Raw genomic sequence first — 26,593 nt, forward strand, 5'->3', positions numbered from 1 at the left:
GCTACAGGCCACATCAGGGCACCACCACCCTGCCCCTGCACAGCTGATTCTCCATGGAAGGCAGAGGCTGGTTGCTTAGTGGTCACAGCCAGTCCTTGCAGCTGACTGGCCTGGGTAAATCCCTCCCACTGACCTGCCAATCAAAATTCAACTACATAGGAGGGTGTACACAGCCCACGTGAAGGGCATACTTCGGGTGATAGTACAGGCTGTGCCATTGGACCCTACAGGTCACCTAAGCCACACTACAAAGACACAGAGTCAAAGCAGCTCTATCTAATATATAGAAACAAACACAGGGAGGCAGTCTAAACAAGGAGACAAATAAACATTGCCCAAATGAAAGAACAGATCAAAACTCCAGAAAAAGAGCTAAATGAAATGGAGATAAGCAATCTATCAGATGCAGAGGTCAAAATACTGGTTATAAGGATGCTCAAGGAACTTAGTGAGGACCTCAACAGCATGAAAAAAATCCAGTCAGGAATGAAGGATACACTAAGTGAAATAAATAACAATTTACAGGGAAACAACAGTAGAGTGAATGGAGCTGTGAATCAAATCAATGATTTGGAACATAAGGAAGCAAAAAACAACCAATCAGAACAACAAGAAAAAAATAATCCAAAAAAATAAGGAAAGTATAAGCAGCCTCTGAGACAACTTCAAGAGCCCCAATAATCACATCATAGGGGTGCCAGGAGGAAATGTGAAAGAGCAAGAAATTGAAAATCTATTTGAAAAAATAGTGAAAGAATACTTCCCTAATTTGGTAAAGGAAATAGACATGCAAGTAAAGGAAGCACAGAGAGTCCCAAAGAAGATGAATGCAAAGAGGCCCACTCTAAGACATATCATAATTAAAATGCCAAAGGTTAAGGATAAAGAGAGAATCTTAAAAGCAGCAAGAGAAAAAGAGAGATTTGCCTACAGGGGCATTACCCTAAGGTTGACAGCTGATTTTTCAAAAAAAACTTTGCAGGCTAGAAGGGACTGGCAAGAAATATTTCAAGTCATGAAAAGCAGGGACCTACAGTCAAGATTGTTCTTCCCAGCAAAACTATCATTTAGAATCAAAGGGCAGATAAAGAGGGAGAGAAGGGGGATAAGTAAGGGAAGGGTTTAGTCAAAGAACCCGTATAAAAGACTCATGGACATGGACAACGGGGAGGGATATGATTGCGGGAGAGGGGGTGGGTTGGGTAGGGGAAAGAAATTAGAGGAAAAGGGGACAACTGTAATTGAAAAACCAAAAAAAAAAAAAAAAGGGCAGATAAAGAGCTTCCCAGACAAGAAAAAACTAAAGGCACTCATCATCACCAAACCATTATTATATGAAATGTTAAAGGGACTTAAGAAAGAGAAGATTAAACTACGAACAATAAAATGGCAAAAAAATACATATCTATCAATAATTAAATCTAAAAAACAAATTAAGCAAACAAGAAGAGAGATAGAATCACAGATACAGAGAAAGTTTTGATAGTTGCCCGATGGGAAGGGAGTAGGGAAGAATAGGTGAAGAGGGGAGAGGATTAAGAAGTATAGATAGGTAGTTATGGAATAGCCGTGGGGATGTAAAGCACAGCATAGGAAATGGAGCAGCCAAAGAACTTATACGCATGACCCATGGACATGAACACTAGTGGGGGGATTATCTGAGAGAGTGGGGGATTCTGGGTGGAGGGGGGCAAAAGTGAAAAAAATCAGGACAACTGTAATAGCATAATCAATAAAATATAATTTTAAAAAAAACATGCTTGCATGGTTTCAGTATGTTTTTCTTTTTCAAATAAGTAACTAAAACCATTTGAGAAATTTAACTTTTGTTACATTTACTTTTGTTACAATTACTTAATAAACCAGAATAAGACCCAAATGTTGGTTCTATCCAGGCTTCCCTCAACTCTGTCACACATGTTCCTGAAGTATGTGTGTAATTCTACCACAATGTTTACCATCTGAAAAAGGGCATGACTTTTCTAGAACTGAAATCCCACTTAGAGGCCCACAGATAAATTCTCTTTGACCTGCATAGTATTTGAAGTTGGAGCCAATACTTAAGAGATGAAAGAATAGACATGAATATCTGAATTTCTAGCCCCTCTCAAAAAAATTTACAAGAGCTAGCCACACTAGTTTGCATTCTTAGATTAGAGAACTTAGCTAACGTGGAAGCACATGAGATGCACCCTGCATGCTCTGGCCATCTTCAGTCCCCTCTATTCACACATGCTTCCAGGTGCACTAATACCTGGCTCTCCTTCACTCAGTACCAGGCGTCACTCCTCTATATAATCAGTTTGACTCTAAGGGACACTTGAAGTTCACAAATCACACTCAGAAGAATCTTTCTGTCTTTTAGAAACCATAATATCAATTCTAAAAGTGCCCCTATTTGTAATAAATAGAGTTAAGGCATTGCAATTTTTGCATCCCTAGACTCAGCAATTCTATATCTAGCAAGTTTATTTAACAAAAATGTAATTTTGGATAGATGCAAAGACAGCCACAATGACAGTTTACTTAGACATCTTTTAAACTAAGATATTGCAAATAAAGTGAACATCCAACAATGTGGAGCTGGCTAAATAATCATTTATAGCCAATGTTGGCCAGGTAGCTCAGTTGGTTAGAGCATCACCCCATTACGCCAAGATTGTGGTGCTCAGGGCACATACAAGAATCAACCAATAAATACATAAATAGGTGGAACAACAAATCAATGTTTTTTTTCCCTATCTCTCTTTCTGTCTCTCTCCATCTTTAAAAAAAAAAGTCAATAAATAAAAAAAAATTTTTTAAATCATTTATAGCCACACAAGGCTTCTTTGTAGCAATAAAAGCAAATATTTTTTGAAGAACACTAAACCTAAAATGGTATTTTACAGATTATTAAGGGGAAAAGATAGTTAAAAAGTTGTATTGCAATTTTGCATTTTGTTTAAAGAAATCCATAAATTCATATATTTATACATAGAAAAAGAGTCAGAATATACACAAAATTTTTTACAATCTATATTTCTCATGGAGGGGTACTGGCAATTATTTTCTTTGGGTTTATCTATACATTCTAGAAATCCTATAATAAACAATTATCACTTTGTAATAAAGAAAACTAATTTTATTTATTTATTTTTAGAGAGAGGGGAAAGGAAAGAGAAAGGAGAAATATCAGTGTGAAAGAGAAACACTGATTGGCTAGCCCTTGCACCTGCCCCCCAGGGACCAGCCTGCAACCCAGGCATGTGCCTCAACTGAGAATCCAACTCGTGACCCCTTGCTTTGTGGGACAATGCCCAACTGAGACACACCTGTCAGGGCAAACAAAACCTAATTATTAAAAAAAAAGTACCTACCATAAAACACATATACAATTATGATATCAATTCCATGACACAGGACCAAATAAATCAAACATACCTCATTTTGGCATGAACTGTCAGTGAATCCAGGAGGTTCATTGGTAAGGGAGTAATAGATGCTGAAGCCAAACAGCTTGTTCCAGGAAGAGGTATCCTCATAATTCCATTTCCATAAATAGTTTCTACCAGAGCTCCCATGGGTAATGTAAAACATTCTGAATTTGTAGAGTATGCATTACACAGCAGGGCAATCTTATAGTCATTCATCTGTAAACTTTTATTTCTAAGACTCTGCTGTAGGAACCTAAAATTCCAGGTCACATTAAACAGAAAAAATGCAAATAATTTCCACAAGGTTAACATATTTTTTTAAGTTTCATTTCATGCAACTATACTGTCTTTACTCCTACAAGTTTTATAGTTTCTGCCCAAAATGTGGAGTAGAAACATGTATAAAAGTAAAAGTAGCATTCAGAAAGAATTTAAGTAATTACAAGTTAACAATTAATGAGTATTTGTTATTACATACACAGCACTAAGATTCAGAAATGATGAAATAACTCACGAATTCACGAACCAGGTTTCTAATATTTATTACCTATCTGCTTAAGCACAACAATAGGCCTTAACAATAGATTAAGGGGTGTCTCATAAAATGAAACTAAATGAAACGTAAAGTTTGACTATCCTACAGTCTCTTAAGAAGTCATTTTCAGAAGTTCTGGGTGGGAAGTTCGGCTATTCCTAACACCTCTGACTAAAGCACAGTCCATGTAAGAAGGACACCTCTGAGTAAGCACAGTTCAGGGAATGATGTAAGGGAGCATGCCAGACGTAGCATCTCAATAAATCCTGGCAGCCCAGGGAGTGAAAGACATATCAGTCAGATCATGCTCAAATCCCAAACACTTAAATTTTGAAACATTTTCACATACTTTTGGAAATTAAGAACTTTAATTATAAAGTAAAATGTATAAAAGCAAAGATTACACTTGATTAAATATGTATATATACATAATATATGTAAAATGATTAATCTTCTATTTGTTCTCTGATGCAAATATTGGTCAATTTCTCTTGGTATGACATAACATTAAATATTCACCCTTACTTCCAATGAGTGTGGGGAGATCTCCATTCTTTACACAAATACTAAGAATAATATTAGTCTATAAGCCACTATTCATAAAATAAAAATTAACTGTTAAGTTATAGATACTTACTCATGGTGAAGGTTCAGGGAATGAGGTATTGGAATCTGTAGCTTGGAGTTGTCATTTTGGGCTTTTCTATTAAGATGAATCCAAATGCAGGTCATTGCAAAGGCATGAGTTGACTGAGGTTTGTTAATATCAGGAACTGGAATACACTAAAAAATATTATCAGAAAGAGAAAAATTACCTAATGAAAGCTATTTTAATACAAGTAATCTACTTTTGAAATAGTTCTTTAAAAAATATCTTGTACTAGTTTAGCAACAATAGTTCTTTCATTATTCAGTAATATAAGTCAGAAGCTATAACAGCTATAAAATATTGAAACTATTGCAAGACTGTTTTGATTTACTAAGAAAATAACAAATTCACAGGTGCTTCATCAAGCTTTTCCTGCTACAGAGCAGTCACTATCATTTAAAATATTTTTAGCCCTGGCCACACACTGATGCTTCTCTCCCTCTCTTTCTCCATCCCTTCCCATCTCTCTAAAAATTAATAAATAAAATCTTAAAAAATAATAAAATAAAAATTTTTATTCTTTAAAAAATTAAACACTACTAAATCTTACTGGGGGAGAAGGTATAAGGGGATTAAATGGTAATGGTGAAAATACAATAAAAAGAAAACTTACTGAATGTGATAAATATATTAAAACCACAAATTTTCTTTTTTAAATTTTTTAAATTCTTATTTATTGATTTTAGAAAGACAAAAGAAGGAGAGAGAGAGAGAGAAACACTGATTTGTTGTTCTACCTATTTATGCATTCATTGGTTGATTCTTATACGTGCCCTGATGGGGGACTGAACCTGCAGCCTTGGCACATCAGGACAGTGCTCTAACAAGCTGAGCTACATGACCAGGGCTATAAAAACACAAAATTTCTGAAAGTCACATATATGGGTTTTGGGTTTTTTTTTTTTTTTTTGAGATTTTATTTACTTATTCTTAGAGAAGGGAAGGTGAAAGAGAGGGAGAGAAACATCGATGTGTGAAGGAAACAGAGATCCATTTCCTCTTACACATGCCCCAACTGGGGACCTGGCTCACAGCCCAGGCAAGTGCCCTGACTGAGAATCGAACCTGTGGCTTTTTGGTTCACAGGCCGGCACTCAAGCCACTGAGCCACACTGGCCAGGGGAATAAATTGCTTTTTAAAAAATGGCAATCATTAACACATACCATATTTTACTCAAATGCCTTATGCAATACAACACTGGGAGGGGATACAATTAGCAAACAGACAAAAAAAAGATATTCAATACTTACTTAAGTAGAAAAAAAAGTTTGCTATACTAAATGTTCAATTGTGATTTAAGATAAACTTTATAAATAATTTAATTTCTTCATTATATGTGAGTAAACTAATGACAAGATGGGCCTAATTAATGTCCTTCCCATGCCTGTGGTTAGTCACAGAATTGGGGGAAGAAAGCACAGATTTCCAGCTTCTAAATCCAGTGCTCTTTTCACAAAATCACACTAAAATCCTTAAACATATATTAGATATAATTCACTCATCACATTGTCAACTATTTAGTAAAACTTACTTCTTTTTCTGGGTACAGAAGGTCAAAAAGTTTCATGACAGGGAGAAAATCAGCTAGTGCGTTTTTCTGAATACTTCCGGAAATGAACTGCAGGAGAACCCACATGAGATGATCTCTGCCTTTAATCAGTCCTCGCCCTGCTAACTGTAAAAGATGTTTAAATACACATCTACACAGCTAAAGAGATGGATGCAGTCAAGTTTAAAGAAGAAAACAAAAAGGAGAAACCCTGCTTTCTGCAAGTTAGCATCTAACTTTGACATTTGCTAATAACTCAGTCTCTAACTCAAGATACACCAAGGAAAGCCTTTTAAATTATTTTAATATATATCTTTCCTCACTGACTCCAACAACTATGTATATCAAAAATTAAAGGTTTCAGAACGTAATTAAGTTGATCATGTGTGCATGAGAATCAAATTTAATATGGGATTACTACAAATCATTCACCAAAACATGAGGAATACATTTTTATAACAAAAAATTTTAATTTAAAATTCTCAAGCTTTTCAGCCTTTTTGCTAAGATCAAGTATAATTTAAAATCTTTAAGGACTGGTTATCAAAAAATACTTTTTCTGGTTTCCTGTAGATTATAATAGAAATCAATGATGGTGGTATGAGGGGCGGTGCTTGTGGGTAAGGGGAGTTGAAAGAATTTTAGCAACTCTTCTGAAAAATATTCCCCCAAACCAATCCATGCTGTAGAGATCTTATAAACGTAACACTTATTTTATTCTCAATGTGCTTAAAACCTTATGACTAAAATCAGCTCATCCCACAACCTTACCCTTCCAATGTATTTCTTGTTTTGCATTCATTTTCTTTCCTTTCCATTCACTGCCAAAGTGGATACCAGTGAGTTATCCTAGACTCCTGTTACTCCCTCTGTTACCTATAGTCTCCAAGTTCTGTTAAACTCAGCATACCTGGTCTCCAGCTTCTGCCGTCTCTCTTGGTTCAGGCCTTTTGCATCTCTCACCCAGATCACTGCAATAGCTCCCTTGCTAATTTCCTTTCCTCTGATTTTGGCCCCATCCATCGCCACATCCCTATCATCCTTCATGTGGCCATTAACAATCTTTTCAACTTGTATATGATGCCATTCCCCTCCTCATTTGCCTCCCAAAGAAAATCTAAACTCCTTCGAACACATGGCTGTATAAAGTTCTCCATGTCTGGTCTTGCCTTCCTGTCTTCCTTATCTCACCAACACTTTCCTCTTTACATTTTATTTCCAGTTCTTACACACTTCTATCCCTTTCCAAACGATGATCCTATTGCCATGGAAACACTTTTCCAGCTTTTCCTCTTGGCAGATTTCTGTTTGTCCTTTAAGTGCTAGCTTTAAGATCTCTTTGATAAAGGCACTCCTGTGTCTTTTTTTAATTGGGACTCTTCTTCATTCCCTTCCAGGGAAACATGCTTTCATTATGCAAACCATTAAATTATATCAAATAGATTATACCTATATCTGTCTGCTAGTAAGCAGCTCACGGAGGGTCCTGTAGTACCTTTTCATCTTGTATCCACTGATCCTTGCACTGTGAATATATGGAATGAATGACCCAATCCAGTTTTTGTAATGGCAAGAAAGTGAAAAGTTAATAAACCATTGAACAAAATAGAAATTAGGACTCAGAACTTCTGCCAATGCTGACATCACTAGGCAAAATCCACACCAGTCTAAAACATACTAATTAACAGGTGAAGCAGCTCTAACAAAAGACTTAGTACTAACCTTCTGATGAAGAGAAAGAACCATATGTGGAAAACTTGCAAACTGGAAAAGCACAAAGAAAATGAGCTGACTTGAGAGATGCTGCCACAGGAGTTGACTGGTCCCCCCATCGTCAAACTTCTCCTCAGTCTCGGATCGCTCCATGGCATAGACCACCAGGTCCACCAGCTGGTCCTCCAGCACAGGGCAGCGCTGCTTGTGCTGTAGGGCAGAGATTACATACAGTATTCCAAAAGCCTCCTGGTTAGTTTCCTAAGTTACCAGTTAATGGGCATTTCTTGTAACAAGAGGCTGAGAAGCATGAAATGAACTTGAACTTAGAAAGTTAAGGTTAGATTTAGTCTATTAAAGCTGCATCATGTGACATTATCATAAAGGAGTTTCATTAAAAACAAATCTTTCTCAGGCCTCACACAAAACAGACTTCCCATTAACTTCTGACTTTCACTATAAACATCATTATTTCAATTTGACAAAGGGCACTGCACAGTAGAACATCCTGTTATTTATCCTTTGAAAAAAAATTAATTTAAAAGGCATATGAAATGGAAATAGCAGTATTAGTTTTCAACCTAACCCAAAACATGAAAAACCTGATTTTTAGGAATCAAATATTGTGATAGGAGGGCAAAGAAGTGTGTGAATTTATTTAAAAGTAACCGCAAGTCTACTCTAATTTTATATGCAGAGGTATACCTAAATAGTTGCCAGATTACTCAATATCTCTTTTTCAATGAGTGTTTTGATTCTAAAACTGAGATGGAAACTTCCTCTACCAAAAAATAAATAAATAAATAAATAAAATAAATAAAATAAAAAAGGTCTCAAAATTAATCTCTGCTCTTCTCTCTTAGAAGTCAAACATAATGCAGCTTTAATTGTAAATTAAACTATTTTAAAATCTAAAACAAGAAAAAGAACCGAGTTTAAACACTAAGAATGAGAATGCAACTTCCCTTTCTAGAGGCAAAATGATTTATGCTTTTTAAAGTGATTTAAAAAATATATTTTACCAAAGGATATGTGTTAAGCCATATTTTATGCATTTTCATATTTCCTTAATAAAATGTTATATGGCTTAATAGCCAGGCAGTTAGATGCCTTTCTAGTGAATACAATTACTAATATATACACTTTCCTTCTAAACTTTAGGTGTGGTTATTAGTCTTTTGCCATGAAAAAGGGATATGATTTCTTTAAATTTAGGGAAGAAATGCAAAATGGGGACGAATTTGGAAAAAAAACAAAACATAATGAATAGCATCCCCTCTTTTGCATGCTCTTTGCCAGCTCCAAATTTGTAAAGCTCCAATATAGCTGCACTTTCTTAAAAGCATGCACATAAAACAAACATCTATCCAAAACAGTAAGCATCAATGGTCGTTTCATATTTTTTTTCCAAAACACAATGCCATGTTCACAGTTCAACCACATTACAGGTTTACAAATAGCAATATTAACACCACCAGTTGAGACTACAGTACTTTTCCTCCAAATGTAATTGTCATTATGAAGCAGAGCAAAGTGCAACAGACAACACTACAAACTATTTCTTAAATCAGCATGCAAAACTACTGTGTACAGGGCTTGAAATTCACTAGTTCTGCCAACCACCAACAACCTAAGAAATGTTTCAGACAACACAAATTTAGAGTGAGATCATTCAAAGTATATAAGAGTGAGAAAAATTTGTGAAAAGAAGTAAAGCCATTATTTCCAGTAGGAATTTTTCATTAGTGATGGGAATTTGCTTCTAGTTTGGAAACTATCCAATTTGTCACCTGGTCCTTCACCCATGATGGTCTTTCACCAATCTGCTTCAGGAAAAAAGAGCAAACTAAATAAAACTGGTTTTAGCATTTGAGTCATTTTGGAGTTACTCTTTTTAACATTAGTTGTTTTTTTTTTCTTAAACTAGATTTTTACCTACAGATTTTAGGGGTGAAGTGATGGTCATACAGTTAATAATTTAAGGAGAAAAAAAATTAAGATTTTGATAAAGCAGAGGGATATTTTCACAAAGTAAAAAGGAAATTTAGTTAAAGCTGATGATTTTTCAATATATACCATGACTCAAGATTACATCCAAATTTTTGTAAAGAATTAAATCAGTCAGGATCTCTATAGTACCTAAATGCTCCAGTGTCTGAGGGTGGCAGAACATCTATCAGGATTAAATCTATATTTCCCAGGAGTTTTGGTTAAAGTCAAGGATACTTCTCAAACCAAGTTTAGGGATAGCTTAAACATGTTTCTTTGTTTACCTGCCACTTTCAATACCACAAAAGGAAATGATCTGTGCTACTACTTTATTTTGCTTTAGTTTTCAATTACTAAGATAAGTAGATTAAAATTAAGACTCTCACCCTGGCTGGTGTGGCTCACTGGATTGAGCACCAGCCTATAAACCAAAGGCTCCCTGGTTCGAATCCTAGTCAGGGCACGTGCCTGGGTTGCAGGCCAGGTCCCCAGCTGGGGGAGCAAGAGGCAACCACAGAGTGATGTTTCTCTCCCTCTTTCTCCCTCCATTCCCCTCTCTCTAAAAATAAATAAAATCTTAAAAAAAAAAATTAAGACTCTCCATCACATAGATTATTTTACAAAGTGAAGCAAATGAAAATTTGCAAAGCAGTTAAATGATCTGTAAGTAGAGGTTAATTATCAATCATTAGGCTATGATAATTCTGTAAGCTAATGGATACTATGTCTAATGGTACTCACAACTTGCTTTCTGAAAGCTTTTATAAATTTAAGTGTTCATTATATAAGCATATAAGTGGAATCAGTTTACATCATATCTATTGCATATTTACTTAAAACCTCTTTTAACAATAAGAATCTAAATTCAATATTTTAACAATTCAAATTCTGTATAATAGCTCAAACTACATTGGAAACATTTTAACTTTTCAGTTTTTATTGAAAAGCTGAGGCATAAGAGAAACATTAACATTAACCTCCACCCATGCCCCTGATTCTTTACCACCATGATTTCAAATGGCAAATGATAAGGCTTTTTTCAGTCTTAATAACCATATTCTAGCTAAGTGGCCTCTAACACTTTTATATAACAGTTCTGGTGAAAATTTTAACAGTGTTCTTAGGTGGGCTTAAAATAATTTAACATCATTATTTCAGTGCTAGAAAACAATTTTAAAGCAATACCTACTCAGGACAAGTTGGGAAGAAACATCCCTTTGTATATCATTTATTATATTCTCTGCCAATAAGAACTAGAATGCTATGCCAATTAATACCACTTTCAATGGTGCCTTTCAAAGATAAACAGTGATTAGTCTAGTACTTCACTGCCTCAGGGTAACCAGAGTTCATACACCACCACACAAGAGCTTGAAGAATATGTTTTTTAATGCTCTTATTGAGTGGAAAGAACACAAAACAGTATTCTTCCACTGTGAACACTCTACCTTGCTGGTCACAGAACTGGGCTATTTATGACCTACATGTGAATGATTTTCAGGTAAAATACAGCCCAATTCCTACTGGAAAATGCAATTTGGACAGCTCTTAAAAGGCTTCAAGATTTCATTAATTACTGCATTGCCAGAGAAAGGACAAGAAAGTACAGTGCAGGATATAGCTTTGTAATGATAAAAGATGACATAAGATAACTCGCTTATTTTTTAAATTATGTGCGCTTATACTGTGTTCTCATTTTCTTCACTACTTTCCAGGTGATAAAAATAATATATTGTCAATTCAGCACATATCTTCCATTTACAAGTCCATTCACTACAGTTTTCTACCAGACCACTACTGATGAATTGTAAATTTTTGACAATGTTTACACTTTCGTGGGACCAATAATAATAATGTTCTGTCAGCATTTCCATTATAAACTTTATTTTTTATGGATTTATGTCTTAGTCATAAACTTTTTTTAGGTTGAAACTTGTTATTAAAATGATCAGATCAGAGATACTCTTCTGAGTTCTGTCAACTTTTGGTTTGAGAAGAGCTGTCCCCCAAAACAAAGAAACTAATGACATCTAAGGCTATCTGGGGGAAGGTACTCGCAGCTCAAATGACCATGGGTATATTTATCCACCAAACTGTAAAAGAATTGAGTCAAGTTTGATTTCAAGTTCATTGCAAAAATTCGTTTTAAGACACAGCATGAAGCATTCTTTCAAAGTTAACTGAATACTTACCTCTAACTCAAGTGAAAGCTGATCAGAATTAATGACTGGGTATTTAAGATGGTAAATTGACAGACTGATTATGTGAGGTAACTGTCAGATACTATAGTGTGAAGCAGTTTCATTTTCACATGTACAAAGGCTTGTCCAAACAAGGAAACTTGGTAAATTTTTCAGAAGAAAAAAACTTAAAATAATAAGAGATACTGCTACTAGGGTGAGGTTTGGCATGCAAAGTTTCAACACTGAGCAAGTTTTATGGCCAAGCTATATGTCCTCAAAAATAGGGCTTTATAAATGGAAGCGCTGGCACAACCTTCACTATAGTATTGCAAACAGTAACGCTATTTTATATAACCTAGACAAGAATGTCTTTTTAAAATAAAAAAGCTGGTCTATTTTAATATGTTGGGCTCAAAAATTTTTAACAAAAATCACTAGAACCACTATTTTGCTTAAAATATCCAAGGTGAAAAGTCCAGGAACAGACTTGGGACTATATAAGAGTTTGATTTATAAAGTTTGGCCACAGTGTTTTCCTCCCGCCATAGCTGAACTCCAACTGAGAGGAGCTCACTCTAGGAGGAGACACCTTGGCAAAGACTGACAAAGAAGGATGTTTGTCAGGCAGGTGTGGGGTCACCTAAAAGTGTGACATTTCTTAGTCAATCCCCATGTTTCCAAAAAAAACCTTCTCTGTATAAACTTTACCACTCCAACTTTTCAAAGTAACATATCTCTATTAAAGTGCTTTTTTTTTCCTTTGTTTTGTTTTTAATTTTTTTTCTTTTTTAAGGCAGAGAAACATAAGTATTTTTATTGATGTTGTTATTTATTTATGTTTTAAAAGTTTGGAAAGATAAAGGCCACCACAAATCTTTCCATCTCTAAAAATTCCACCAGGCTAGCTTTAGCCCTAAAGTATGAAAAACAGTAAAATGGAGTGGGAAGGAAAAACAACCCATCAAAAAGTGACAGGCTTTATTGTGTGCCAGGTGTTGTCTCTTTGTTAAAAAGAAAAAACAAAAGAATATATTAAAAAAAAAAAAAACCAAAAACCAAAACCAAAAACAATCCAACAAAAACAACTCTCATATCTCATATCCCAAGAAGAAATTCATTATAGTGGCCTTGGTCTCAGCATGGTCCTGCCAATTTCAAGCCCCGACCATACATGTATTCTCTAAATGAAATCAGTGGCTACAAAGCGGCCAGCGTATCGTTAGTCACAATACAACAGTAAGGTTGTGAACATACCTGAGCAATGTTCAAGGTCTAGAGCATTGGAGGATGGGCAGGACAAGACAGGACAGAACAAAAATAAAGGAAGAAAAAAAGAAAAGACAAAACAGTGACTATGAGGCCAGCCTCAAGGAACCCAGAGTCAGCATAAACCCTCCCACATGTAAACCACCAAAAACCAACATACATCCAAAAAAAAAAAAAAAAAAAAAATCAGCAATGAGGCCACGCTGAAGATACTAAGGGTTATAAAAAAGGATACCCAAACAAAAACAAAAAAAAGTCAAAAATAATGGTTAAGTCATGTGTAGGTTTCTCTGGCAAAAGGTATACTTGAAACTGGCCTTATAGAAAAAAAAGCAATGCAAAATAAACCAACTTTTAAAATATTTCCTTTTTAATTTAAACATTCTTGAAGCAATATATATATATATATATATATGATAGGAACAATACATTGTTGAATAAATTATGTATTTTAAAAAAATCATGGAATAGTTTTTAACTGTTTTGCTCAGTTAGCTATAGCAAAGAAAAGAGAAAAGAATAGTGCAGATTCTATGCAGAATTTACTAGGTTTCCAGCATAGTACAGTACCTGCTTATTTAAACCTAGCATATTGCAGACCATATCCCTGGAATAAGGCTGTTCCAATACATATCTCAACAAAGCAGTCTGTGGTTCAAACAGATCCTTTAAAGAAAATAAAAAAAATTATTGTTTCAAGATCAAAGTAAATGTTAATTCAAATAATGTGAAATTGGGATAAAAAAAATCCTCTAAAAGCACTTGTTACCTGCACACAGTAGGCAGTATCTAATGAAAAAAAAAATCATAGGATTTTAGTGCTTGCAATTAATCTATTCCCACCCCATATTTCATAAGTGATAACTGAGGCAAAAGGACTTTCCCAAGGTCATAGAGACGATAAACTTAGAAATGACTTCAGGATCACATGAAAGTCCTCAGCAACACTGTAAGGAAAGGATTTTCTGCTCAGAAATCTAATCAGAGAGAAATTGTGGCAGTTTCCAATCACTCTCGTACACGTGGAAACAAACACTATTTCCAAACTGGGAGAGGACAAATGACTTGACAGCACAGGGTTTAAGAGTGTCGGTACTGTAATCATACTGAGTTCAAATTCTGACTCTACCACCTCCTAAACACTGGGGCCTCAGTCAGTTACGATGCCCTTTGCATCTCAGTTTCATCGTCCGTATAACAGATATTAAGATGATAGTCAAAAATAAGGGTCTTGCAAAGTAAAGTTTTTAGAATACTACCTGGCACATAGTAAGCACACAATAAATTTATCCGTTTTCATGATTACTGCTATCATGATGACAATAAAATCCATTTAGTTTAGCACTTTTTCACATTCCAAAGTTTTCTGACTAACATGCCAAGAGCTCAGATTGTAACCTTACTTTCACTAGCTTACCCTGCTCACTTCTGGACAAGTTTCGAATTACTCTATATACCACTTCTGATACAAAACATTTACAAGAAAAATATCCAGCCCTCCACATACCCTGCTGTTATCATTCCAAACCCCAAAATAATATAATGACTTATCAGATTTCATTATAGCTTGTCTTTACCTCATGTTTCATTTTATTAATATTTGCAGATTTTTTTTCCTTTGAGAATTTCACTCCACTTTTGTCCCATTCCCCTTTTTTAAAAGCTAACAAATAGGAGGCTCATTCTTCAAATTTTGAGGACACTGCAAATTCAATTTTGGTTCCTCCTTTGTAAAGGAAGAGTGAAAACAAGAAATCAATGTAAAAAGTCTGCTTTCTAACTCCAAGAGCTTTACCAGAAGTGGGACCACTGAAATATCACTAACCAGAATATACTTGGATACTGGAGTCACACATTGACCCATACATTATCTTTCATTAAATATTTTTTTCTTCAACCCTCGCCTGGCAGCTCAGTTAGCAGGAGCATTGTCCAGATAACACCAAGGTTGCGTATTGATCCTCAGTCAGGGCACATACAAGAATCAACCAAGGAAAGCACATATAAACGGAACAACAAATCGATGTTTGTTTTTCCCTCTCTCTCCCTTCCTCTAAAAAAAAAAATCAATAAAAATTTTTTTAAAAACGTACTTCTTCAGTCTATGGAGAGACAATTTAGCATCACATATTATAGGATACAGGATGAAGACTGTTAGCCCCGAAGTTCCATTATAATTAGTTACATACCTTATCATACGGCAAAAGGCCTTTCAAAGGAAAACGAAGAGTTGCAGGATCCAATTTCCATGAATTACAAATGGCACCCGAGTTATTTACAACTGGAAGAAGGCTGCAGCGGCCTGCATGCATTACAAAACATGTTTTTAAGTAAATGTGAACACAGCAATGTTTGGTCCTTCATTCACTCTATAAATATTTAATGAATATTCTGAGCCAGGCACTGGTTTAAAAAATGTTTTAGTTAGATAGAAGTTTGAAAATTTTTGTTAAGTTTTTTCTTTGGCTATTTTTAGTCCAGGTGGTTGGAGACCAATTTGTAAGGTTGTGAACATATTATAAACTTGTGAACACACTACAGGCCTGAAAGTATCCACAAAGTCGGACACCAATTTGTACAGGCCTTCCAAACTCAAAAAGGTTACATTTGTCTAAGTATCTAGGACAGAGGTCAGCAAACTATAAACCATGAGTCAATTCTACCTTGCTACCTATTTTTATGAAGTTTTATGGGATCACTGCTGCTTTTGGACTACAATGGGAGAAATGAGTAGCTGCAAAAGACTGAGTAGCCCACAAAACCTAAAATATTTATTGTAGCACCATTCATAGAAAAAGTTTGCAGACCTCTCTAGTCCAGGGTGAACATGATTAACTTCAAGCACGCTGTTCCCAGAGACCTTCAATGTCGCATATGGCTACCAGCACATATATCCCACTGCACAATGAACACTGCCACTTGGGTGGCCCAAGGGTGCCTAAAGCTCAACATGTGTTAAATTGAACTCATCAACATACTTCTTAAACCCACCACTTCCATAATTCATTAAATGATATCCATACCCACTCAGTTATAAAAGCCGGAAGCCTACGAATTATCTGTCTAGTGTTTATTTATGTTTGTATTTCAGTGTCCAGAATAGCACCCTGCTCAGAGGAAATGCTATTGACTAAATAATGGACTATATTCCCAGATAGTTCTGAGGCCACCACATTATTGCAAACATTGCCAAATCATATGCTTATTTTTCAAAGAAAGTTCTGAGAATCCAACATGAAAAAAATGGAAAACAAAACAAATGAAATAGAGAGCAAAGGTGTGAACCGGAATGGGCTGAAAGAGCCTCATAGTTTTGTGTATCGTGGCCACAGAGGGACAGGTCTGTAAAGATTTTCAGTTGCTTAGAGATTCCATGGTGCTTTACTAGCTCTATCAATGTTCCCTCTAATCACCAGGAAATACAACTTCTAGAATAGTTCTACCTGAAGCTTAGACTCAGTCCAGACATTTGCTTTTCCCTCCCTTAATCCAGTATACAAAGTACCTGAAAACAAGTACAAAGCTATTAGTAAGCTCCTAGAGAGTTACTAAAAGGACAAGCTATCAAGACACATATAAGATACTGTCAACTTTGTGTTCCATAGTCAGATCATTAGAAATCACACATTATTTAGTGTATTTTAAATTATAATCCTACCACAAATGGAGTTTATCCTTGCTGTGGGCCTGAAGGTATCCACAAAGTCTGATACCAGGTTTCCAAGTAACTAAAAACAAAACAAAACACAAACAAGTATAAAAATAAAATCAAGACTGCTCTAAATATAATGATCATTTACATCAAATGAGATAATATGGAATGATTTAATATAAAGCCTGGCACATTAAAATTGCTCAAACGTTAATTCTCTTTTGCTTCCTTCTAAACAATTACCAGTTCCTGTCTCTGAATTAACCCAAGTTATACTACAATAGCCATAGCTATTTGATGAAGCTATGTATATTTTATCACAGAGTATATAAACTATTCCAAAAGGAGAGCAGAGAAATGAAAGAATTAGAAAATAATGATAAAAAACAAACAAACATGGTATCTAAGTTTAACAGTGACCTTTTAAAAAATAAGCACAGCCCTGGTTGGTGTGGCTCATGGATTGAGTGTCAGCATGTGAACCACATGTCTGGGTTGTGGACCAGGTCCCTGGTTGCAGTGTGTGAAAGGTAGTCACACATTGATGCTTCTCTCTCTCTCTCTTTCTCCCTCCCTTCCCATTTCTCTAAAAATTAATAAATGAAATCTTTAAAAAAATAAAAATAAGCACAAAAAATAAGATTACTATTAACTGTTTTTAATAAAAATTGCTATTAAATTTTTTGAAAAATATCAAATTTACCCAGTGTGGAAGTTTTCCCTCAGGATATAGTTTTCTGATCTCTGTGACTGCAAAATAGGCTGGTAGCAAACAGGCATTTCTTTCCAAGATATATGCTATAACCTAAGAAACATAAATAGGGAAATATTGTTATGCAGGAGACAACCGATGTATCTCATACATTGGTATTTCTCTATTTCTCTTCCTTTCTTTCTCCCTCCCTTCCTGTTTCTCTATAAGTAAATAAAATCTTCAAAAAATAAATAAATAAATAAAAAACCAAAATACACACACAATGAAATGGATTACTGATGGTTATTAAATAACATTGAAAATGCTTTAAATATTGGCAGACTCCAACAGGAGAGCAACAGACCCAAAGTAAGAATTCCTGCAACATTAGTTACAAAGCACAAAGATCTTTTAAGTGGTTCATCATAGGCTGACAACTCATAATGGCTGAAAATACTTTAATATCTATATTGTTGTTTTTTTACAATTAAAAACCATGAATTAATTCAAATATAAAAAAGTAAAATAGCCTCTTTAAAACTAAAAGTGATTTTGGCTGTGCTCTCGCTCTAAGGGAGCACACGCCCACGCCTTTCTTTTCTCTCAGGCTTGCACCTCCCAAACTCTAACGGTCCCCATGAGACTTGCAATGGGCAGCGGCAGCTCGTCCCAGGCTAACCCCCCAAACCTGTCTCCAAAGCCCCTTTTCTCTGACTTTCCAGTGAGCCCGAGCAGTGTCACCTAGGCTCAGGTCTCCCCTATAACATTTCTAGACAGCCAAAGTAGCCCTGTCTAGGCCACGTCCTGTTGCTTCTTTTAGCCTAAGTTCTTCCTTGTTTCACTCTCCCTAGCTTTAATAAATGTACTCTCAAAAAAAAAAGGTAATGTTTTAGAAGTAAACGATTAGAATATTCCACAGATTACCATAAGTTTTTAAAGCACATAACTCTATAAAACTACTTCTTGAGGTTAGGATCAAGGCACTGCAAACATGTTTAAATTACCTCTCTTGCTGTTAGAAGTTGCTGTACAACAGCTGAGCTCACTGTATTGGGAATTGTCAAGATTTTCTCCAAAATTGCTTTTAAGAGATCTCGAACACCCTGATTAAAAGAAGAAAAAAAGCCATTGGTAAAAACTAAGTAATGCCCCCTGTGCTAGTTAGATATCCAAAGGTTTCAGGATTATACACTCAGAGAAAAAATTTCCTTCACTTTTTCTGAATCAAGAGGTAACATTCAAGTCCCTAACAGTAACCCAAGAGATGAGTCATGTTCCAATATATAATTCTAAAGAATACCTTGTTGTATGAATAAATGAAGAAAGTCACTAATAAGTAAAAATTAAACTTTCCATACTCTGCTAAGCCTTTTTGACCTCTGTAACATTAAAAGAGTTTCTGTTGTTATGAAGTTCAAAAAGATTGGTTTGGGCTTACAGACAGAAATATATATGAATAGAACTTGTAAACAATCTGAAAATATAGACAAAAATATTAAAATTTCTGGCAGATGGCCCTTTCTGCTCACTCCCTTTGGCATATTCTCCGTTCTCATCCATCACATACCTGAACCCTTCAAATTTACCCAACAAGCTTTTCTGTCAATCATTCATTTCCTTACATCTATTCAAAGGTGCATTATTTGAGAGTGGAATCTGATATAGAGAAGAAATTTCATTCAATATGCACTTATTGAGTATAAACTATGTGATGAATCATATAAAAAAGATAGAGGAAACATTTATGTGAGAAATTAAAAAACAATTATAAAGCAACCATATAAATAAAAAGGTTAAACTACATATTAATCTGCTAAGGAAACTGAAGAGAAAATAATCAGAAAAAGCTTCTTCAAATTAATTTTGTATTAAACCATAATTCAAATAAATAATTATCAATTAAGTCATTTTAGATTAGAGAAAATACAGACATAAAACACAGGGTCAGATATTGGCAATTCTTTCAAAAAGGAAAATAACAAAAGCGGCTTAAATGAAGCAGAATGGCTTTTGCAGCTATTGAAATACTGGACTGTATTATGAGACACAATTAGAAAGAGTATATACTGTTGTTTTTGGTCAAGAGCAGGGCACCGAAGAAGCTAGTTCAGAAAGGACACATGTGCAAGGAAAGTCAAGATGGAGGTGAAAGCAGGACTTGCTCCCTTCATCGGCTGCTGCCCACATCTCTTCTCAGTTCCACGCACTCCCTCTGTGCTTTCATTTGAAAGGAGCCCTGATGTCATAAGATCTGTGGCATGAAGATACCCAAAGTGTCTGCTTGGCAAATTCCCTAATCATCATAAAAACATATTAGCCACCTGTATGTATGTTTATGTTGGGAGGAGAGCAGGAAGCTGTGGGTAACACTGGGTAGTTCTAAATCCTTTTAGGAAATAACCAACACAAAATAGATTTTGTAAATGCTTCCACTTCATTCCTCCCATCTGAAATTAAGATATACACAACTGAAAAGAAAAAAGAAGAAAAAGATATATACAACTGAAAAATTAATCTTGCCTGAAAGTGATTACTTTTTATAATTAAGAAAAAAATACCTTATAATCCACTCCACCAATTATTTTCCGAACCAGTTTAAATGTCAGGGCCCAAAGCTGTGTCCTTTCCCATTCAAGAGTATCGGAGTTTATCAAGGATTCACAAACCAACCTAGAAAAAAAGTACGCATTCCAATTATAAAGACAGAATTTTCCAAGTTCTCTAAAAGCCAAGGTTTGTATATTCTGGATATTACATTTGTCATAGCAGGTATTTTTCATAAAAGTACATTATTATTCAAGCACACTTTAAAAAAAAATATGAATGATATTTTATATTTTTTACTTGTATAAAAGAATAAACACAAAGTATAACTAAATAATATTCATGATATTTTTACTTGAAAGAAATCTATCTGAAGATAAATGGTTATTAAATGTTTACCATCTATCAGCTTGAGGCAGATTGTATTTTTCCAAGATCGCTACAATAAGATTTTTAATACTCATGCTCTTCTGAAACATGGCATTGATATTCCTCCCATGAAAAGATTAGAGGACAGCCTACATTCTCTTCCCTTAAATCTGGACAGGCCTAAGACCATGGCAAAAGGGATGCTGTATGACTTCCAAAGGAAGATGATACAGTCTCTACCTAGGCTCTGTTGTGAATGCTTGTTCTTGGAGTCCACCATGCTTTGAGAAAGTCGAGGTCACATGGAGAGTGCATGTGCAGATTCTAGCCGATAGCCCAAACTAAGGTCCCAGATGATAGCCCGGTGTCAACCACCAGACATACAAATGGGGAAGCCTTTGTCATGACTCCAGTCCTAGCTACCCCCTGACTGTAATCATGAGACTCTAAGAAAACTGCCTAGTAAGCCTAGCAACTACCATTAACCATGAGTATTAATAATAAAGTGATTATTACTGTTTTATGCCATGAAGTGTTTAGGTGCAACAAAAGTTAACTAGAACAAGCTCATCAAAGCTAGTGATTTTAGCCCATGGGTTGAAAGGCAAAGCCAGCCTGTTTCTGAGCATTTAAATACACAATGCTAAGAACACTGTACCCTAGTACTGGCTGGGTAGCTCAGTTGGTTAAAGCATCATCCCAATACACCAAGGTTGCAGGTTTAATCCCTGGTCAGGGCACATACAAGAGGCAATCAACAAACGCATAAATAAGTGGAACAACAAATCGATATCTCTTCCTCTCTAAAAACATACCAATAAATAAATAAAAATTAAGAATACTGTATCCTAGAAACTAAAACCTGAGGTATTATGAAGAATTGCTTGGCTTAAAAAAAAATTAGATTGATTTTAGAGAGAGAAAGTGAGAGGTGGGAGTGGGGGAGAGAGAGAGAAATATACATTGATTTGTTGTTCCATTTATTTTATACATTCATTGGTTGATTCTTATATGTGCCCTGACCAGGGCTGGAGCCTGCAACTTTGGTGTATTGGGATAATGCTCTAACCAACAGACTACCTGGTCAGAGCTGAAGGATTGCTTTTTGAACCCAACTTCTTTCTTTATTTCCTTATCCTTTTACAACAACCTTGACAAATTTCCAAGCATTAATAAAAAAAGAAGATTCTTTGAACTACTCACACCTGCCATTAAACATACCTGGGTGGAAGAAGGCCAGTCTCGACTGCCATTGCTAAGCAGTCATAAAGAAAAGAAATTCTTTTAGGACTATGCTGGCCATGAATGAATTTAACAATCCATTGGATGCACTGTTCATGTGATTCCTAGAAAATTAGAAAATGGTTATATTTTAAGCCCAAAGTTATATATTGTAACTAAGAAACAGCTAACACTACACCTGGGAGTATATCAAGACTATGAATGAGATACTCTACTAGAAACATTCGTGGATAAAGACAATTAAAAATAATATTAAAAATTCAGATTTAGTATTTCAGTTAAACTTAAAACCTTACAATTATATAGATTAAACTCCCACCACTTTTATTACATGGGACCTCCAAAAGGAGAAAGATATCATTAACATATTTGTGGTTAATAGAAAACTCTAACACAGATTGTGTAAGCCATTGTAAGCAGAAACCTATTTAATGGCAGATATAAATATTCCTGTAACTGGGGTAAATATTCATTATGAGTTAGTACATTAGCCTCATGAGAATTTAGTGTGAATCTAATCCCTAAGAGCCCAATCAAATATGCACCAATGACATAGAAAATTTCTGTACTTCTATAACATTAAATCTGATATAGAAATATAGTGCCATATCAAAGTCTGTCTTCTAGGACACCCTCAAAAAGGGCCTATGTCCTGTTCCTCTGCCCTACCACAGTCCTTATATGTACTTTTGCTGCTGAGTGTACCAGGCTGATTTAGAAATATCCATTTTCTTCCTAGTTTCCTGTTGGAATATAACCCTGAAGATAAGAGCCATGCTTTACCTCATAAAATATTTCATAAATTATTAAAACTTTTAAATATTTTGGAAGATGTTCAACAACACTCAGAGAACTGCAAAATAAAATTATACGGAGATAAAATTTCTCATGTTTTAGATAGGCAAAAATCAAAAAGTTCTGTCCTGGTCAGGTGGCTCCGTTGGTTGGAGCATCATCCCATGCACCAAAAGGTTGAGGGTTCCATTCCCGGTCAGGGCATATACCTAGACTGAGGGTTCGATCCCCGGTTGAGGTGCACATGGGAAGCAACTGATCGGTGTTTCTCTCTCTCTCTCCCTCTCCCTCTTCACCTCTCTCTAAAATCAATAAACATATCCTTGAGTGAGGATTGAAAAAATAAAAAAGATTATAAAAAGTCCCTTACCACTCAATCGTGAGGCTATTGGGAAAATATACTCTCATACATTGCTAATCAGAGTAGAAACTGGTGACCCTTATGAAAAGCTTTTAGGAAATTACTATAAAAATTACAAATAAATATACCCTCTGACCCAGCAACACTACTTTCAGAAATTTGTTCTGTGTCTGTATATAATATCATTCATTTTACATTGTTTAACGTAGAAAAGGTAAGAAATAACCTTAATGTTGGTCAGAAGGAGTCTGGTGAAATAAATAAAGGTACAGCCAAAAAAAAGAATATTATGCTGCAAGAAAGGAAGACAGAAATTTTAACTTTTAGTGGATTTCTGTAGAATTACTTTTAGAATGTATTAAGACGGAAAAAAACCAAAAACAAGGTGCAACTGAATAGTGTACATAGTATATGACCATTCTGTAAAAATGATTCTACAGGCATAAAATATTTCTAGAAGAAAACAAACTGATCATACTGGCTGCAGACAGAAAAAAAACAGGTAAGCTAAGAGAGATAAAAGGCAAACTATTAACTGGGTCCACAATTTTGTGCTTTTTGCATTTTGCACCACATGATTATATTATCTATTAAAACATAATTAGCCTTGGCTGGTATGGCTTAGTAGATTGAACTCCAGCCTACGAACCAAAGGGTCACTGGTTCGATTCCCGGTAAGGGCACATGCCTGGGTTGCTGGCTGGGTCTCTGGTTGAGGGGTGTGAGGGGCAACCACACACTGATGTTTCGCTCCCTCTTTCTCTCTCCCTTCCCCTCTCTCTAAAAAGAAATAAATAAAATCTTTAAAAAAACATAATTAAGAGACTTTAAAAATGAACATTTTGCCACTATGTGATCCATGCCTGAGTAGCAAGTCTTACCACCAATGCCGCAATAGCAAACATTTCCCTACCTATAATAAACCATGAAAAGAAAATGAATTACTGGAACATGAATTCTTTAAGGATCACACAATTTGTCTTTTTCAAGGATACATTTCCTAGTGACTGTTCTTTGTTACTAAGTTTCACTATTGTTTTCCTCATTTTTATTATACCTTTACATCTTTATTAAAAAATCATTATATCCGTATTGTGGCATTTAAAAAAATCTTTTACATAGTATTTCCATTATATTGTGCTATTCTTTTGTTGAGAAAAGAAATTTTTTATCCTTTATAATCCCGAACACAGCTGTTTGCAAGTGCATCAAATAAATCAGAAGACGATGAAAGTGGTATATATATATATAAACTAACATGGGGGAGATTTCTTTTTTTTTTTTTTTTAAAGATGTTATTCATTTCTTTTTAGGGAGGGGAAAGGGAAGGAGAATGGGAGAGAAACATCAATGTGTGGTTGCCTCTTACACACCCCGCAACCCAGGCATGTGCCCTGACTGGGAACCAGACCCTACCCGCAACTCTTTGGTTTACAGGCCGGCGTGCTCAATCCACTGAGCCACACCAGTCAGGGCCATGGGGACGATCTTTAACATCTCATACTGTGCTGTTATCAACTTGACTTCTCTGCTGGAAGAATACAAATTGAAACGCATGAAACCAGAATGGACAAATAGAAGATGATGACAATTTTATCTCTCCCGTCTCAGAAAAACCGCAACAGCAACATCAAAGTAAATATTAAAAAAAAGAAGGGGGTCAAAAATCATCAGCTTGAATGTATTAAAAATGCAGTACTCACCTGAGGAAGACCACTCCAGAACTGTCTGAAGGCCGCCAAACAGCTAATTAGTTTTGTTTTTTCATGTTCAGGAGTGTCCATAAACATTCTATAAATGAAAAACACATTATTTGCCAGTAGTCTGAAAAAGGTAATTCAGCATAACCAGAATAGCTATAAACCTCCAAGGCAAAACTAAGCAAAATTTTACAAAGATACATTCAGGTAAAAACACAAAAACCTGCCATGCAAATACTCACCCAGGGAAAACCTCTTCTATAATTTCTGTTTTCTGTAAAAAACAAACAAACAAACAAACACACACACACACAAAAGAAAACCATGTGAATTAAGGGAAAAAAAAAAAAAAAAAGAGGGGCCTCCGCGAGCGAACTATTACAATGGAACATCGGACAAGTCATCTTTATCCGCTCCATGCGGAAACTAACAACACCTGCCTAGCCTGTCACAATGAGTGCGGTGTATTTCAAGGGGACTTAAGAATTTGACAGCAGTTTGAAAATCACTAAACCTCTCCACACACGCAGGGTGTACAACAAAGGAGAGGCCGGGGACAGGTTGTTTGGGGAGGTTCCTTGATCGGTGGCCGCCGGGTCTCCTCTCGCCCAACCGTCGCCGTAGATCCTTGGCGTTCTACTCACCACCACCTCCTCAAAAATGCTCTGTAGCTGCGTCTCCATCTGTACCATCGCCCCCGCCTTCTTCGGCGCCCAGCTCAGGGCCGGGTGTCAGGCCCGAGCTCCGGCAACCGATCGGCAGAGGGGCGGAGACGCCCGCAGGAATCCTCCGGCAAATAGGGTTCGCTCTACGCTTCAAACGCTCAGCTGAGACAGCCCCTCCGCGGCACAACCGACACTGAGCCTGCACGGAAGCGCCCGGAAGTTCCTGGTGCTCGCTCATCACAAACCCCCAGAAAACAGAGACCCAGCCAAATGGTTCCGCCGAAGGGGAAGGGCGGCCTACGAGCTAGACGAGAACGTCTCCAGGTGGAGCCTTCAGCCGAAGTCACCCTGTAATGGGTTATTTTTTTACTCTTTGCCATCTTTTGCGTTTTACCTCAGTGGCAGGTTATTTTTTGCTCACGTATCCTAGCAACCTTGAGCCCCCTTTTGCTAGCTGACTCTAGCTGTTATCTGGCTACCCCAAGGACATGAGAATAGTGTCCGGCCAAGTATTTATCAGCTGAAGTTCCTTCTAAATGAGAAAGTATGTATATATGTAGTTTCGCACACCTGTGTAGTTTTTTTCTCTTTTGTTGTTATCTAGTTACCCCAAGGACATAGGAATAGTTCTGTTGCCTTTAAAAACCTTTTAGTCTGTAAGGCGGGGCTGCTCTCCCATCTTCTGCTTCTGAAAGTGGGAAGACCTGTCCCTGGCCAGGTAAATAAACGCCATAAATTTACTTCTAAATTGCCTCGTGTCCTCTTTGCTCGCTAATGCTCCATAACATTTGGAGGCCCCAGCGAGATCCCCAACCTTTGTTGGGAAAGGAGGTTGAGGTTGGACGGCCACTGGACGAGAGTAAGGGGGAGATCTCCGAGAAATTTTTCTCGGCCCCGACTCTGCAGTCCAAGCCGTACCACTACTGTATCCTTGATTGGCTGTTTGGCGTTCAGGTATTGCCAAGTACACCGAGGGAAAGGTGTATTTGGACAGGTCTGGAATTGGTGCACCCAGGGGGTCCGGTGGAGGACTGGACGCAGTCTTACTCCCCGGACTAGGTCGAACCGCACGACGGTGGGTTCGAACCTCAGGTTTTCTGGTTACTGTTCTGTTTGCTGTTCTGCTTGCTGTCTGTCTCGGTCTTGGTCTGTTTTTTGCTGAAATAGGTCAGTCCTCTTCGTGTTCATCTTGTTCTCCTTTAGAATGTTTTCTCGAGAATTTTCCTGATTTTAAATGAAGGGCTTATAGCCTCTTTAGGGGGAAGGTGTC

The 26,593-nt window shown here is 36.3% G+C and overlaps 1 protein-coding gene across 3 annotated transcripts in view; it reads right to left on the reverse strand.

The window, feature by feature from the left end:
• Positions 1 to 25,499, reverse strand: part of MED23 (mediator complex subunit 23) — a 45,021-nt gene extending 19,522 nt beyond the window's left edge. Inside the window, exons 1-15 of one of the 3 annotated variants that reach the window (XM_090279849.1) lie at positions 25,303 to 25,499; positions 24,901 to 24,932; positions 24,662 to 24,749; positions 21,782 to 21,906; positions 20,206 to 20,317; positions 18,652 to 18,750; positions 17,657 to 17,758; positions 16,960 to 17,029; positions 15,491 to 15,603; positions 13,872 to 13,967; positions 13,290 to 13,307; positions 7,873 to 8,073; positions 6,133 to 6,219; positions 4,589 to 4,734; positions 3,424 to 3,669 (exon numbers count right to left, since the gene is read on the reverse strand). In XM_090279849.1, coding sequence (XP_090135975.1) covers positions 3,424 to 3,669; positions 4,589 to 4,734; positions 6,133 to 6,219; positions 7,873 to 8,073; positions 13,290 to 13,307; positions 13,872 to 13,967; positions 15,491 to 15,603; positions 16,960 to 17,029; positions 17,657 to 17,758; positions 18,652 to 18,750; positions 20,206 to 20,317; positions 21,782 to 21,906; positions 24,662 to 24,749; positions 24,901 to 24,932; positions 25,303 to 25,350 — 1,583 coding nt within the window. In that variant the 5' untranslated portion in view covers positions 25,351 to 25,499. Of the gene's footprint in view, positions 1 to 3,423; positions 3,670 to 4,588; positions 4,735 to 6,132; positions 6,277 to 7,872; positions 8,074 to 13,289; positions 13,308 to 13,871; positions 13,968 to 15,490; positions 15,604 to 16,959; positions 17,030 to 17,656; positions 17,759 to 18,651; positions 18,751 to 20,205; positions 20,318 to 21,781; positions 21,907 to 24,661; positions 24,750 to 24,900; positions 24,933 to 25,302 lie in introns of all 3 variants that reach the window. The other 2 variants (XM_090279846.1, XM_090279848.1) reach the window with 2 other exon arrangements.
• Positions 25,500 to 26,593: the final 1,094 nt, after the last annotated feature.

This window comes from Furipterus horrens, unplaced genomic scaffold, assembly GCF_987537825.1.
Source record: "Furipterus horrens unplaced genomic scaffold, mFurHor1.1.pri manual_scaffold_6, whole genome shotgun sequence".
Classification (NCBI taxonomy): domain Eukaryota; kingdom Metazoa; phylum Chordata; class Mammalia; order Chiroptera; family Furipteridae; genus Furipterus; species Furipterus horrens.